The 14366-nt window shown below is 47.1% G+C and overlaps 1 protein-coding gene across 1 annotated transcript in view; it reads right to left on the bottom strand.

The window, feature by feature from the left end:
* The window catches only part of HNRNPLL (heterogeneous nuclear ribonucleoprotein L like), a 116949-nt gene that overhangs the window by 75133 nt on the left and 27450 nt on the right, over positions 1-14366 (bottom strand). Inside the window, exon 4 of the mRNA XM_073557583.1 lies at positions 11766-11851. Coding sequence (XP_073413684.1) covers positions 11766-11851 — 86 coding nt within the window. The remainder of the gene's footprint in view (positions 1-11765; positions 11852-14366) is intronic.

Below are 14366 nucleotides of genomic sequence, written 5' to 3'. Positions count from 1 at the left end.
TGCTCTGCTACATCCACCTTGTTAAACCCCTCCTGACCCCACATAAGTACACACACGGCTCTGCTACATCCACCTTGTTAAACCCCTCCCTGACCCCACACAAGTACACACACGGCTCTGCTACATCCACCTTGTTAAACCCCTCCCTGACCCCACACAAGTACACACACGGCCCTGCTACATCCACCTTGTTAAACCCCTCCTGACCCCACATAAGTACACACACGGCTCTGCTACATCCACCATGTAAACCCCTCCCTGACCCCACACAAGTACACACACGGCCCTGCTACATCCACCTTGTTAAACCCCTCCTGACCCCACATAAGTACACACACGGCTCTGTTACATCCATCTTGTAAAACCCCTCCCCGACCCCACTGTCCCACACAAACGTTACCTCATCCATCCAGACCAGCACCATAATGTAAAGCGACCAACACAGCAGATTCCTGCAGCCACCCTGATCATGTGACCCGACTCCTCCCCTCCTGTGACATCATCACAGGTCCTGTGCTGGCACCGCACACAAGATTACAGCCGAAGGAAGCGATGATCATTGCTGGCTGTAAGGGGCTGCGTGGGTCCCTCGCGGAGGGCGCAGGATGGGGTCAGTACATGGGGGGGCGTGGCGGCGGCCGGCAGGTATCCCAGACAGCGTGAGTGGGCCCTCCCATCTCGCCAGGGCCCCGGCACTTGCCCGGGTGCGCCGGGTGCTGACGCTGGCCCTGGATGAGTTCACCAGTGCTTGCTTTCTTTCTCAGGATGTACCAAACTGTAGATTTTGCCACTCCTAATGTTGTAGCAATTTCTCAGATGGGTTTTTTTCTGTTTTTGCAGCTTAAGGATGGCTTGTTTCACCTGCATGGAGAGCACCTTTGACCGCTTGTTTCCTTCACAGCAAAACCTTCCAAATGCAAGCACCACACCTCAAATCAACTCCAAGCTTTTTATCTGTTTAAATGAGAATGACATAAAGGGATTGCCCACACCTGTCCATGAAATAGCCTTGGAGTCAATTGTCCAATTACTTTTGGTCTCTTTAAAAACAGGGTGGCACATGTTAAGGAGCTGAAACTCCTAAACCCTTCATCCAATTTTAATGTGAATACCCTCAAATGAAAGCTGAAAGTCTGAACTTCAACTGCATCTGAATTGTTTGGTTTAAAATTCATTGTGGTAATGTCTAGAACCAAAATTAGAAAAATGTTGTCTATGTCCTAATATATAAGGACCTAACTGTATGTTTTGCCTTGAACTATACAAATCATGTTATGCTCTTTCCCTTTGTGACTTATGGTGATGCCCCTGGACATGTATTACTATTGATGCATCTATACATTATGCACTTTAATATTGGATGTTATTTATTTTTACATGCCGGGGTTTTTTTCTTGCTTAATGGTGTTGCAGCCTGTGGCCTTTCAGAAAAGGTGTGTATATACTGACAGCCAATGGACCCTTAGATTGCACACAGTGGATGTCCTGTCACTAAGCATGTGACTTATGAAGGTAATTGCTTGCACCACAAATATGCACATGCCAATTTTTAATTATTTGGTCCCATAAATGTAATTTATGCCTAGACTTTTCTCACTTCACCAGTTTAGACTATTTAGTGCTGATGCATCACACAAATCAGATTACAAAAAATATTTAACCCCTTCCTGACATCCGACGTACTATCCCGTCCATGGGACCCGGGCCCCTATGCCCATGGACGGGATAGTACGTCTACCGCGATCAGCGGCGCCCACGTGGTGAGCGCCGCTGATCGCGGCCGGGTGTCAGCTGATTATCACAGCTGACACCCGGCACAATGTGTCAGGGGCGGTCACGGACCGCCCCCGACACGTTAACCCCTTGCACACCGCGATCAAACATGATCGCGGTGTACCGGGAGTTAAAGGGAAGCATCGGCAGGGAGGGGGCTCCCTCCTTGCTTCCCTGAGCCCCCCACGGCAGCGCAATGTGCAGCGCTGCTGCGGGGGACTCCTTTCCTCCAGGCCCCCGAATCCAAGATGGCGACGGGGGCCTTCGGGGGGCCTGCAGGAAGCTGGCTTCCTCAGTGCCTGCAAAGCGCAGGCAAGAGGAAGTCTTCTTCAATGCCTGTGACAGATTGCTGATCTGTCACAGTGATCTGTGATGTGACAGATCAGCGATCTGTCACAGGACAGTGATGTCCCACCTGGGACTATGTAATAAAGTAAAAAAAAAAAAAGTGTAAAAATAATTTAAAAAAAAAAAAAAAAAATCGCCAAATAAATTAGTAAAAAAAAATAAAAAAAAATTCCCCAATAAATAAATTTTTTGAAAATAAAAAAAACCCAAAACAATAAAAAGTACACATATTAGGTATCGCCGTGTCCGTAACGACCCGCCCTATAAAACTGTCCCATTAGTTAACCCCTTTAGCGAACCCCTTAAAAAATAAAAATAAAAAACGAAGCAAAAAATAATGATTTATTATCATACCGCCAAACAAAAAGTGTAATAACGCCCGATCAAAAAGACGCATATAAATATCCATGGTACCGCTGAAAACGTCATCTTGTCCCGCAAAAAAACGAGCCGCCACACAGCATCATCAGCGAAAAAATAAAAAAGTTATAGCTCGCAGAATAAAGCGATGCAAAAATAATTATTTTTTATATAAAATAGTTTTCATTGCATAAAACCGACAAAACATAAAAAAACGACCTAAATAAGGTATCGCTGTAACCGTACTGACCTGAAGAATAAAACCGCTTTATCAATTTTACCGCACACGGAACGGTGTAAACGCACTCCCCCAAAAGAAATTCATGAAACGCTGGTTTTTGTTCATTCTGCGTCCCAAAAATCGGAATAAAAAGCGATCAAAAAATGTCACGTGCCCGAAAATGGTACCAATAAAAACGTCAACTCGTCCCGCAAAAAATAAGACCTCACATGACTCGGTGGGTCAAAATACGGAAAAATTATAGCTCTCAATATGTGGTGATGCAAAAACTATTTTTACAATAAAAAGCGTCTTTTAGCGTGCGACAGCCGCCAAACATAAAAACCGCCATAAATAGTAAATCAAACCCCCCGTTATCACCCCCTTAGTTAGGGAAAAAAAATAATAAAATTAAAAAAATGTATTTATTTCCATTTATCCATTAGAGTTCGGATTAGGGTTAGGGGTGTATTGGGGTTCGGGTTGGAGTTAGAATTGGGGGTTTCCACTGTTTGGGCACATCAGGGGCTCTCCAAATGCAACATTGCGTCTGATCTCAATTCCAGCCAATTCTGAGTTGAAAAAGTCATATGGTGCTCCTTCCCTTCCAAGCTCTGCCATGCGCCCAAACAGTGTTTTACCCCCACATGTAGGGTATCAGCCTACTCAGGACAAATTGCAAAACAATTTTTGGGGTCCAATTTCTCCTGTTACCCTTAGGAAAATAAAAAATTGGGGGCAAAAATATCATTTTTGTGGAAAAAAATGATTTTTTTATTTTCACGTCCGAGCGTTATAAACTTCTGTGAAGCACTTGGGGGTTCAAAGTGCTCACCACACATCTAGATAAGTTCCGTGGGGGGGGTCTAGTGTCCAAAATGGGGTCACTTGTGGGGAGTTTCAATAGTTTAGGTACATCAGGGGCTCTCCAAACGCACGTGACACCCGCAGACCATTCCATCAAAGTCTGCATTCCAAAATGGCACTGCTTCCCTTCCGAGCCCCGACGTGTGTCCATACAGTAGTTTTCTCCCACATATGGGGTGTCAGCGTACTCATGACAAATTGGACAACAACTTTTGTGGTCTAATTTCTCCTGTTACCCTTGGGAAAATGAAAAAATTGGGGACTAATTGATCATGTTTGTGGAAAAAATGCGATTTTTTTATTTTCATGCCCTGGCATTATAAACTTCTGTGAAGCCCTTGGGGGTTCAAAGTGCTCACCTCAAATCTAGATAAGTTCCTTAGGGGGTCTAGTTTTCAAAATGGGGTCATTTGTGGGGGGTTTCCACTGTTTAGGTACATTAGGGGCTCTCCAAAGGCAACATGACACCTGCAGACCATTCCATCAATGTCTGCATTCCAAAACGTCACTACTTCCCTTCCGATCCCCGACGTGTGCCCATACAGTAGTTTTCTCCTACATATGGGGTATCAGCATACTCAGGACAAATTGGACAACAACTTTTGGGGTCCAATTTCTCCTGTTACCCTTGGGAAAATAAAAAAAATGGTGACTAAAAGATCATGTTTGTGGAAAAAATACGAATTTTTTATTTTCACGCCCGGGCGTTATAAACTTCTGTGAAGCACTGGGGGGTTCAAAGTGCTCACCACACATCTAGATAGGTTCCTTGGGGGGGTCTAGTTTACAAAATGGTGTCATTTGTGGGGGGTTTCCACTGTTTAGGTACATCAGGGGTTTTCCAATCGCGACATGGTGTCCGATCTCAATTCCAGCCAAAAACGTCAAATGGCGCTGCTTCCCTTCCGAGCTCTGCCATGCGCCCAAATAGCGGTTTACCCCCACATGTGGGATATCAGCGTACTCAGGACAAATTGCATAATAACTTTTAGGGTGCTGTTACCCTTGGAAAAATAAGAATTGAGGGTGAAAAGATCATTTTTGTGGAAAAAATATGATTTCTTTAATTGTACGGCTTTATGTTATAAACTTCTGTGAAGCCCTTGTGGGTTCAAAGTTCTCACCACATATCTAGATAAGTTCCTTGGGGGGGTCTAGTTTCCAAAATGGGGTCACTTGTAGGGGGTTTCCACTGTTTAGGTACATCAGGGACTCTCCAAACGTGACATGGCGTCCGATCTGAATTCCAGCCAATTTTGCATTGAAAAAGTCAAACGGCGCTCCTTCCATTCTGAGCTCTGCCATACGCCGAAACAGTCGTTCCTCCCCACAAATCAGGTATCAGCGTACTCAGGACAAATTGCACAATAACTTTTGCAGTCCAATTTCTCCTGTTACCCTTGGTAAAATAAAAAAAATTGAACCTGAAGTATTTTTTTTGTGAAAAAAAAGTTAGATGTTCATTTTTTTTTTAAATATTCAAAAAAATTCCTGTGACGCACCTAAAGGGTTAATAAACTTCTTGAATGTGGTTTTGAGCACCTTAAGGGGTGCAGTTTTTAGAATGGTGTCACTTTTGGGTATTTTCTATCATATAGACCCCTCAAAGTGGCTTCAAATGGGATGTGGTCCTAAAAATAAAATGGTGTTGTAAAAATGAGAAATCGCTGGTCAACTTTTAACCCTTATAACTTCCTAACAAAAAAAAAAATTTTGGTTCCAAAATTGTGATGATATAAAGTAAACATGTGGGAAAATGGGTATTAGACCTACCGGTAATGATGTTTCCAGGAGTCCATCCTGACAGCACCATGGAGGACATCCTCCTCCTCCTTACAGGGACAGGAAAGTACACGAGAGGTTAAAAGGCCCCGTCCCACCCCTTTCCCTCAGTGACTTAACAAGAACCACAGCGTGGATAATGCTATAACTCTTTTAATGGTATCATCATATTACATCATATGACATAACTTAACAAAACATAACATAACAGGGAGGGAACTACCCGTGCTGTCAGGATGGACTCCTGGAAACATCATTACCGGTAGGTCTAATACCCATTTTCCAGGACGTCCACCTGACAGCACCATGGAGAGTACCAAAGCACCTCCTCAGGGTGGGATCACCGCCTGGAGAACTTTTCTCCCAAATGCGGTATGTTGGCCTGATAGCACGTCAAGTTTGTAGTGCTTGCAAAATGTATTCAGGCTGGCCCAGGTTGCCGCTCTACAAATCTGCTCGACTGAGGCGCCTGCGCGCTCGGCCCAGGAGGCAGAAACTGCCCTAGTAGAGTGGGCCCTTAAGGTATCTGGTGGGTTGGCGCCTTCCGACTGGTAGGCGTCTGAAATTACTGATGTGATCCCTCTTGCGATGGACGCCTTAGAGGCTTTTCTCCCCCTATTTTTACCCCCGAAGAGGATGAACAAGTTTGAGTCAATACGCCAGTCATTGGTGGCCTCTAGATAGCTTATAACTGCCCGTCTTACGTCTAGGGAGTGGAGACGCTGTTCTTTCTCATTGCGGGGATTGCTGCAGAAGGATGGTAGCACTATCTCCTGATTTATATTCTGGTAAGAGGCTACCTTGGGGATAAAAGCCGGATCTAATCTTAAGGTTATATGATCGTCTCTGATCTGGAGATATGGATCCTTGGTGGACAGGGCCTGGATCTCCCCTATTCTTTTGGCCGTGGTGATGGCTACGAGGAAAGCAGTCTTTCGAGAGAGAGTCGAAATGGACATTCTATCACTAGGCATGTAGGGGTCCCTACATAAAGATCTGAGTACCAGGCCGAGGTCCCAGGGCGGGGTGAGCTGCCTAATTGTGGGGCGAAGACGCTGCGTGGCCTTTATGAATCTTACCACCCAAGGATGGGAGGCTAAAGGGTAGTCGAAGAAGGCGCTCAAAGCCGAGATCTGGACCTTTAACGTGCTGGGTTTAAGCCCCTTATTATATCCCGACTGCAGAAAGTCTAGGACACTAGGGAGGTCAGGGGTACCTGCCGAGAGGTCGGACCTGCCACCTTCCAGGCAGAATCTCTTCCATATTTTTCTGTAGATTGCGGATGTTACCGGTTTCCTGCTGGCCAGTAGAGTGGATATGACCTGCTCGGATAAGCCCTTTGCTCTCAGGATGTCCCTTTCAGGATCCATGCCGAGAGGCGTAGCCTTGCTGGGTCTGGATGGCGAATCGGCCCCTGGTGGATAACATCTCCCTTCAGGGGTAGCTCGACTGGGTTTCCTACTGCCATGGCTCCTAGCAGCGGAAACCAGCTTCTCTTCGGCCAGTATGGCACTATTAATATTACCGACGCGCGGTCCTCGCAGATCTTCCTGAGTACCGCCGGTATCAGCGCCAGTGGCGGGAATGCATACAAGAGGGGTTCCGTCCAGGTCTGGCTCAGGGCATCTACTCCGTCCGGGTGATCTGCTGGGTTCAAGGAGTAGAATCTGGCGACCTTTGAGTTCTTCCAGTTTGCAAACAGGTCTATACTGGGGGTTCCCCAACGCTGACAAAGCTGATGGAAGATTTCTTCGTTTAGCTCCCACTCTGTCGGGCTGACCCGCTGTCTGCTTAGATAGTCTGCTACTACATTCTGAGAACCCTCTAGGTGGATTGCTGTTATGGAGAGGACCACCTCTTCTGCCCAGGCGAATATTCGACCTGCGAGTGCCTGGAGTGGTCGATGTCTCGGACCTCCCTGGTGTTTCAGGAATGAGACTGCCGTTGTGTTGTCGGGCAATATCCGGACATGTCGATTTCTCACTACCGACCGGTTCTGACGCAGGGCTTCCCAGACCGCATAGAGTTCCCTGAAGTTGGAGGATCTGCTTCTGATGCTGACCGGCCATCTTCCTTGAAAAATTCTCCCTTCTACGTGGGCTCCCCATCCCCACGTACTGGCGTCTGTGGTGATTACCACGTACGGCGAGGTTGTCCATAGCACGCCCACCTGTAAGTTCTGGGGCTGTATCCACCACCGCAGGGCTCTTCTTACCGAGTCTGGTAAGGATATGGGCCCGTCGAGAGAATCCTGACGCCTGTTCCATCCTGCGAGGATTTCCGTTTGCAGGGGCCTCGAATGGGACTGGGTCCATCTGACGCATGGAATGCAAGCAGTCATCAGACCCAGAACTTCCATTGCACCTCTTATGGAGGAGCGGTGTCTCAGTAGTCCCTTGACTCTGTCTTGAATTGACTGCTGCTTTTTTCTCGGTAGCCGGGATATTCTGTCTCTTGAATCCAGAAGGACTCCCAGGAAGATCTTCTTGCTTTCTGGTTTTAGGTCTGACTTCTGGTCGTTGATCAGCCAGCCGAGATACTCCAGTGTTCTGATCGTTCGGCTTCTTTCCTGGATGAGCCTTTCTTCTGATCCTGCGACTAGGAGAAAGTCGTCTAGATAGGGTATTATAATGACTCCCTGCTTTCTCAGGTAGGCTACCACCTTCGCTACCAGCTTTGTAAATATTCGGGGGGCCGAAGCCAGCCCGAACGGAAGGCACTGGAACTGGAAGTGGCAGGTCCGGGATGGTAGACTGATCGCGAATCTTAATAGGCTTTGAGATGCGGGATGGATGGGGACCTGATAGTATGCACTCTTCAGGTCCAGAGTACACATGACAGCATCCCTGTCTATAAGTTGAATCGCTGAGCGTATTGATTCCATTCGAAACCTTTTGTATACCACCCAGGCATTTAGGGGTTTTAAGTTTATAATTGTTCTGGCCTCGCCAGATGGTTTTGTAATGGAGAATAGGGAAGAGTAATGACCCTTTCCCCTCTCCTGCTGCGGAACTGGCACTATGACCTCTGACCGGAGCAGGTCCTGTAGGTCTGCCCACATGGTAGAGTCTTCCGGGACTATGGTGGGGGCGATGTATCTGTCGGGGGGAGGGGAATAACATTCTATGCTGTACCCTTCTTTGATGGTTCTGAGGACCCACCGGTTCTGGGTTACCTGGCGCCACCTTGCTGCGAATCGTCGCAGTCTTCTCCCGACACCTATGGCGTCATTGCCTTCTAGACCTGGAGGATGACGCGAAAAGAGGGGCCTTGCTTCTCCCCCCTTGGCTCTGAGTGTTTCTAAAGGAGCCCCTGTTGGATCTACCCTGGCTCCTAAAATCGGTCTGTCTCCTGAAAAAGGACCCTCTACGAAAGGACTGGGGACGCTTGGGTTTTTCTTCTGGAAACCCCTTGTTTTTGTCAGACACCTGCTCTAGGATGCTATCTAGAGCTGGCCCGAACACCCTTGAGCCTGAAAAGGGGATGGAGCAAAGCTTTGCCTTTGAAGCGTTATCCCCAGACCAAGACTTAAGCCAAACCGCTCGCCTAGCTGCGTTGGAAAGGGAGCTGTTCCTGGCTGCGAATCTTACTGATTCGGCCGATGTATCTGAAAGGAACGCAGTGGCTGATTTCATCAGCGGGAGAGAAGCTAGGATCTCAGATCTAGGGGTCTTGTTGGATAAATGCTCTTCCAACTGCCCCACCCATAGGAACATGGACCTGGCCACTGAGGTGGCTGCTATGTTAACCTTAGTAAGGGCGGCTGCCGATTCCCATGTTCTCTTTAACAGAATATCCGCCTTCCGGTCCATCAGGTCTCTGAGACTTGATGAGTCCTCGAAGGGGATGGCGGTTTTTTTGTTCACCCTAGCTACAGGAACATCGATTTTAGGGATTTCCTCCCACCATCGTGTTTCCTCTGGGTCAAAGGGCAGTCGGCTCTTAAAGTCCCGAGACAGTACAAGTCGCCGTTCTGCCTCTTTCCATTCTTCTAGGACCATTGTCTTAATGTGTTCGCTTACGGGGAACACAGTTTGTTTCCGAGCGACCAGTCCCCCAAACATCAGGTCCTGTCGGGACTGCGGTTTTGGAACATCCTCTATCTGCATGGTGTTCCTTACCGCCTGCACCAGGTCCTCGGTGTCCTCTAACTTAAACAGGTATTTCCAGCCTTGGTCCCTCCTGTCAGTCGGGATCTCCCCCTCCTCTGGATCCGAGTCCCGGGGGTCTGACCCTTCAGGCGAACTTGTCTCCGAGGCTAGCTCCGTCTCCCACCTCGGCCGCTTCCGGCTTGGCCCTGGACTAGGGGACTGCTGCCGTGAGAGACTGGATCTGGAGGCCTGTACTTCCTCCCGAATCAAGGATCGCATCTCGGCCAGGAGGGACGGCTGCTCGTCTCTTACGACCCTTGAAGTGCAGGGTCCGCAGAGAGTCTTGGTATAGTTGTCTGGCAGCTTTACCCTGCAAACCGGGCATCTGACAGACTTAGATGTGGCCTTTACCGGGTCCTTAACCTCTGTCGGGGGGGCTGGGGTACCCTTCTCCTGTACGATACAGAACAGGGATAGTCGGGTCAGTTGTCCTGGGCTGCGGGGAAGGCCGTGTGGGGGTTGGATTGCGCCAGGCGCACTTACCCCTCTGTCGGCTGGCGCCTCTGGGTCCATACCAGTGAAGCAGCTGTTGCCTGCGGTGAGCTGCTAGCGTGCGGTGAACTCCTGGTCTGCGGTGAGCTGCTGGCGTGCGGTGAGAGCTGCTGATGCGGCGGGCTGCTGGCGTGCGGCGAGCTGCTGGCGCGCTGTTTTCAAATCGGCGCGTGACGTCATCGCCGCGCGCCGGCCACTTCCGCTTCCTGTTTTGAAGCCCCGCCCCCCGAGCGTTCTGCAATGGCGGCGCCCATTGCGGGGACCCGGTTCCAGCTGCCCCGGGATCTCTCTCGCCGGCGCCCACACCGCCGGCTGCGTGTGGGGCAGCGTTTACAGCCGCAACCGCCGCGCGGTCTGTATGTCGCACCGGCGCTGCCTGCGGGGACCCAGGCGACTGCCGCGTGGCCTGGAGCCGAGAGCCTCCCACCGGGAGGAGCGGCTTCCTCCAGGAGCGCATCCTGCTCCTGGCTTTGGGGCAGAGGGACTCCCCACCGGGAAGTGTCGGTCCTGGGCATCCTGACAGGGGGAAGGATTGGACCGGCCGCCCGATCCCCCTGCGCCCTCAGGTAATCCTCCTGCTCCTCTCGTATGTCCCTCCGTGCAGGGACAGGAAAGACACTGAGGGAAAGGGGTGGGACGGGGCCTTTTAACCTCTCGTGTGCTTTCCTGTCCCTGTAAGGAGGAGGAGGACGTCCTCCATGGTGCTGTCAGGTGGACGTCCTGGAAATGTTAGTTATCAAGTTTTTTGTGTGCCGTATCTCTGTGATTTAAGGGCATAAAAATTCAAAGTTGGAAAATTGCGAAATTTTCAAAATTTTTGCCAAATTTCCGTTTTTTTCACAAATAAACGCAAGTTATTTGAATGAAATTTTACCACTAACATGAAGTACAATATGTCACGAGAAAAAAATGTCAGAATCACCGGGATCCATAGAAGCGTTCCAGAGTTATGACCTCATAAAGGTACAGTGGTCAGAATTGTAAAAATTGGCCCGGTCATGAACGTGCAAACCACCCTTGGGGGTGAAGGGGTTAAACTCTGGTTGTAATGTAACAAAATAGGTGAGAAGCCAAGTTGGGTGAGTACTTTCACTAGCCACTGTGCCAAGTAGTAGACGATTATTACGGTTACCCCATGTCTAAGAAAGCAGTGTAGACTAGTTTATTGTACAGAAAAAATAAAAATAATAATATAGCGACAAGTTGAAACAATGTAAGCAGGCCCTAAAGGGTACATTTTGCTAGCTATATTTCAGCAATCAAAGTGGGATACTGAACGTCAAGATTCTTTGGCCTTAGGACAAAGATGCATTCTCACAAATACACACGTCTTCACATACTGTCTTCAGTTCAAAACAGTTATATCAGCAAAATAAAAAGACTGGATATTATAAGGCAATGATGCACAACTGTGCCCCCATGGGATGAGTTTGCTGTTAGTGACAAGGACCTCGGGGGAACAAAAGCTGGTAGTGATCACCTGCTCACCCCAGGTAATGTGTCCAGGAGTGCACCGAAATGCTGAGCTATCTGCCTAACCTTAAAAGACATTCTAGCTGTCAATGCATACAAATCTGCTCTTATTTGTGATACGTGGGCATTGGGGCATCAGTCCTACTCATGTGTGTTTGGGTGTAAATATATGAGCTGGTTAATATTTGTAGTATTTATTCTTAACTGTGTAAGAAAGCTGTATGTGTGTGCAGACCTACTGTTTGTCTTGCTACCACCAAATAATGTGAAAAATTGATCTACACCAGTATAAAGGATATTCCACCATGGCTTGAATTCCATTTCTTTTAAAAATCACTATGCGTTCCACTTTTCCTACAGGATTGCAGACAGAATAAAGTACATCCTAAAGAAAATTAAAAAAAAAGTTATAAAAATATACACATTTTATATATACGATAGATATATATATATATTATTTACTGACATACATAATGGATGAATAATGAACAGTTCTATTCCTATCCCATCTCTGGAGTGATGACATTTTTTTGAACATATATTTTATAGACAATGCTCAGCATAAATGAGTATACCCCCAGATTTGTCAGAAAACCTTTATAGTTTCTTTTCAGAATCAACATTTATTTGGGATACATACCATACTACATAATACTGCCACAAACGGGGCCCATTGATTGCAAACAACATTTGCCATTTTGCACACCCAAAAAAAGTAGCTCGTCAAACAAATTCATTCACTGTCCTATAACAAGGAAAACCTCTTCCCATTTCATGCTCTCAGCAATGGCACCAGATGGAAGAGAAATGTCACAACACCAGAAAAAGAAAATGATTTCTTTACACAAGAAAGGTGAAGGCTATAAGAATATCAGAAAGGTTTACTTAACAGTCAGAATACTGTAGCATAAGTGATACAAACATTTAACAAAGTTGAAACTGCAATCATCCCACTCTGTGCATTGGTAGACGTGCACTTTTCTAACATGACAATGATCCAAAACACACATCTAAAAGGCCACTGTTGCATTTCTGAATGAAAACAGGGTGAAAGGGACACAGTGGCTAAGTAGGTCTCATGATCTGAACCCAACCGAAACACTTATGAGGATCTCTGAAGAGGCAAGTTGAACTTCAATCTCCATCCAGCATCCAGGCTCTAAAAGACTTTGTTCTTGAATAATTGAAAAAATGTGTGTTCCAAAATGTCGCCAACTTATTTATTGCATGCTTAAAAGACACGGTGCGGTGCTTAAAAATCATAGAGGTCTTACAAAATACTAAATGTTGTAGATTTTGATGTGAGGTTTATTCATTTTTGCATCAACTAATTTTAGTAAAACTGACAATTTTGTAATAAAAGTTATATTAATAACCTTACTTTCATTTAAGTGTAAAAAAAATTTCTATGAAACTCAGTCTTATCTTTATTTTATTCATTTATATACCGCCATTAATTCCACAGCGTTTTACATACATTATGGCACTGTCCCCGATGGGGCTCACAATCTATATTCCCTATCAGTATGTCTTTGGAATGTGGGAGGAAACCGGAGATCTCAGAGGAAACCCACGCAAACACGGGGAGAACTCGACAGAATTCTGAAAATTCTTCTTGTGTTCAGCGAGATGTTGATTAAACTTTGCCTTTTCAAACGGGGTGTACTCATTTATGCTGCACACTAGGTCTATAATATCTCAATGTGCTGCACACACCCACAACACAATTAAATGATTGTACCAAATGAAATAAAATTCAAAGTACACAGAAATCGCCAAGAAATAGTCCATGCAAAAACAAAATATAAAAAAGCTAAACTGTAGTCATAGGGTCTCACACTTAATATAATCCTCAGCATGATGTGAAAGATAATCAGGAGTCACTCACTCTTGCAAATAGTCACATGTCCTGCATCCCAAAATGCGAGTCATAACGACTGTAAGGTGACAATGCTGTGTAGGTGACAACGTGGCACTGCTTTCTAGGTGGCACTACTATGTAGGCGACAACATGGCACTGCTTTCTAGGTGGCACTACTATGTAGGCGACAACATGGCACTGCTTTCTAGGTGGCACTACTATGTAGGCGACAACGTGGCACTGCTTTCTAGGTGGCACTACTATGTAGGCGACAACGTGGCACTGCTTTCTAGGTGGCACTACTATGTAGGTGACAACGTGGCACTGCTTTCTAGGTGGCACTACTATGTAGGTGACAACGTGGCACTGCTTTCTAGGTGGCACTACTATGTAGGCGACAACGTGGCACTGCTTTCTAGGTGGCACTACTATGTAGGCGACAACGTGGCACTGCTTTCTAGATGGCACTACTATGTAGGCGACAACGTGGCACTGCTTTTTAGGTGGCACTACTATGTAGGTGACAACGTGGCACTGCTTTCTAGGTGGCACTATTGTGTAGGTGACAATGTGGCACTGCTTTCTAGGTGGCACTACTATGTAGGTGACAAAGTGGCACTGCTTTCTAGGTGGCACTATTGTGTAGGTGACAATGTGGCACTGCTTTCTAGGTGGCACTGCTGTGTAGGTGACAATGTGGCACTGCTTTCTAGGTGGCACTGCTGTGTAGGTGACAACGTGGTACTGCTTTCTAGGTGGCACTACTGTGTAGGTGACAACGTGGCACTGCTTTCTAGGTGGCACTATTGTGTAGGTGACAATGTGGCACTGCTTTCTAGGTGGCACTGCTGTGTAGGTGACAACGTGGCACTGCTTTCTAGGTGGCACTGCTGTGTAGGTGACAACGTGGCACTGCTTTCTAGGTGGCACTACTATGTAGGTGACAACGTGGTACTGCTTTCTAGGTGGCACTACTGTGTAGGCGACAACGTGGCACTGCTTTCTAGGTGGCACTACTGTGTAGGTGACAACGTGGCAC

This window comes from Dendrobates tinctorius, unplaced genomic scaffold, assembly GCF_039654945.1.
Source record: "Dendrobates tinctorius isolate UK_male_01 unplaced genomic scaffold, ASM3965494v1 ptg000250l, whole genome shotgun sequence".
NCBI classification, from domain to species: Eukaryota; Metazoa; Chordata; class Amphibia; order Anura; family Dendrobatidae; genus Dendrobates; species Dendrobates tinctorius.
This window is presented reverse-complemented; position numbering and strand designations above follow the sequence as displayed.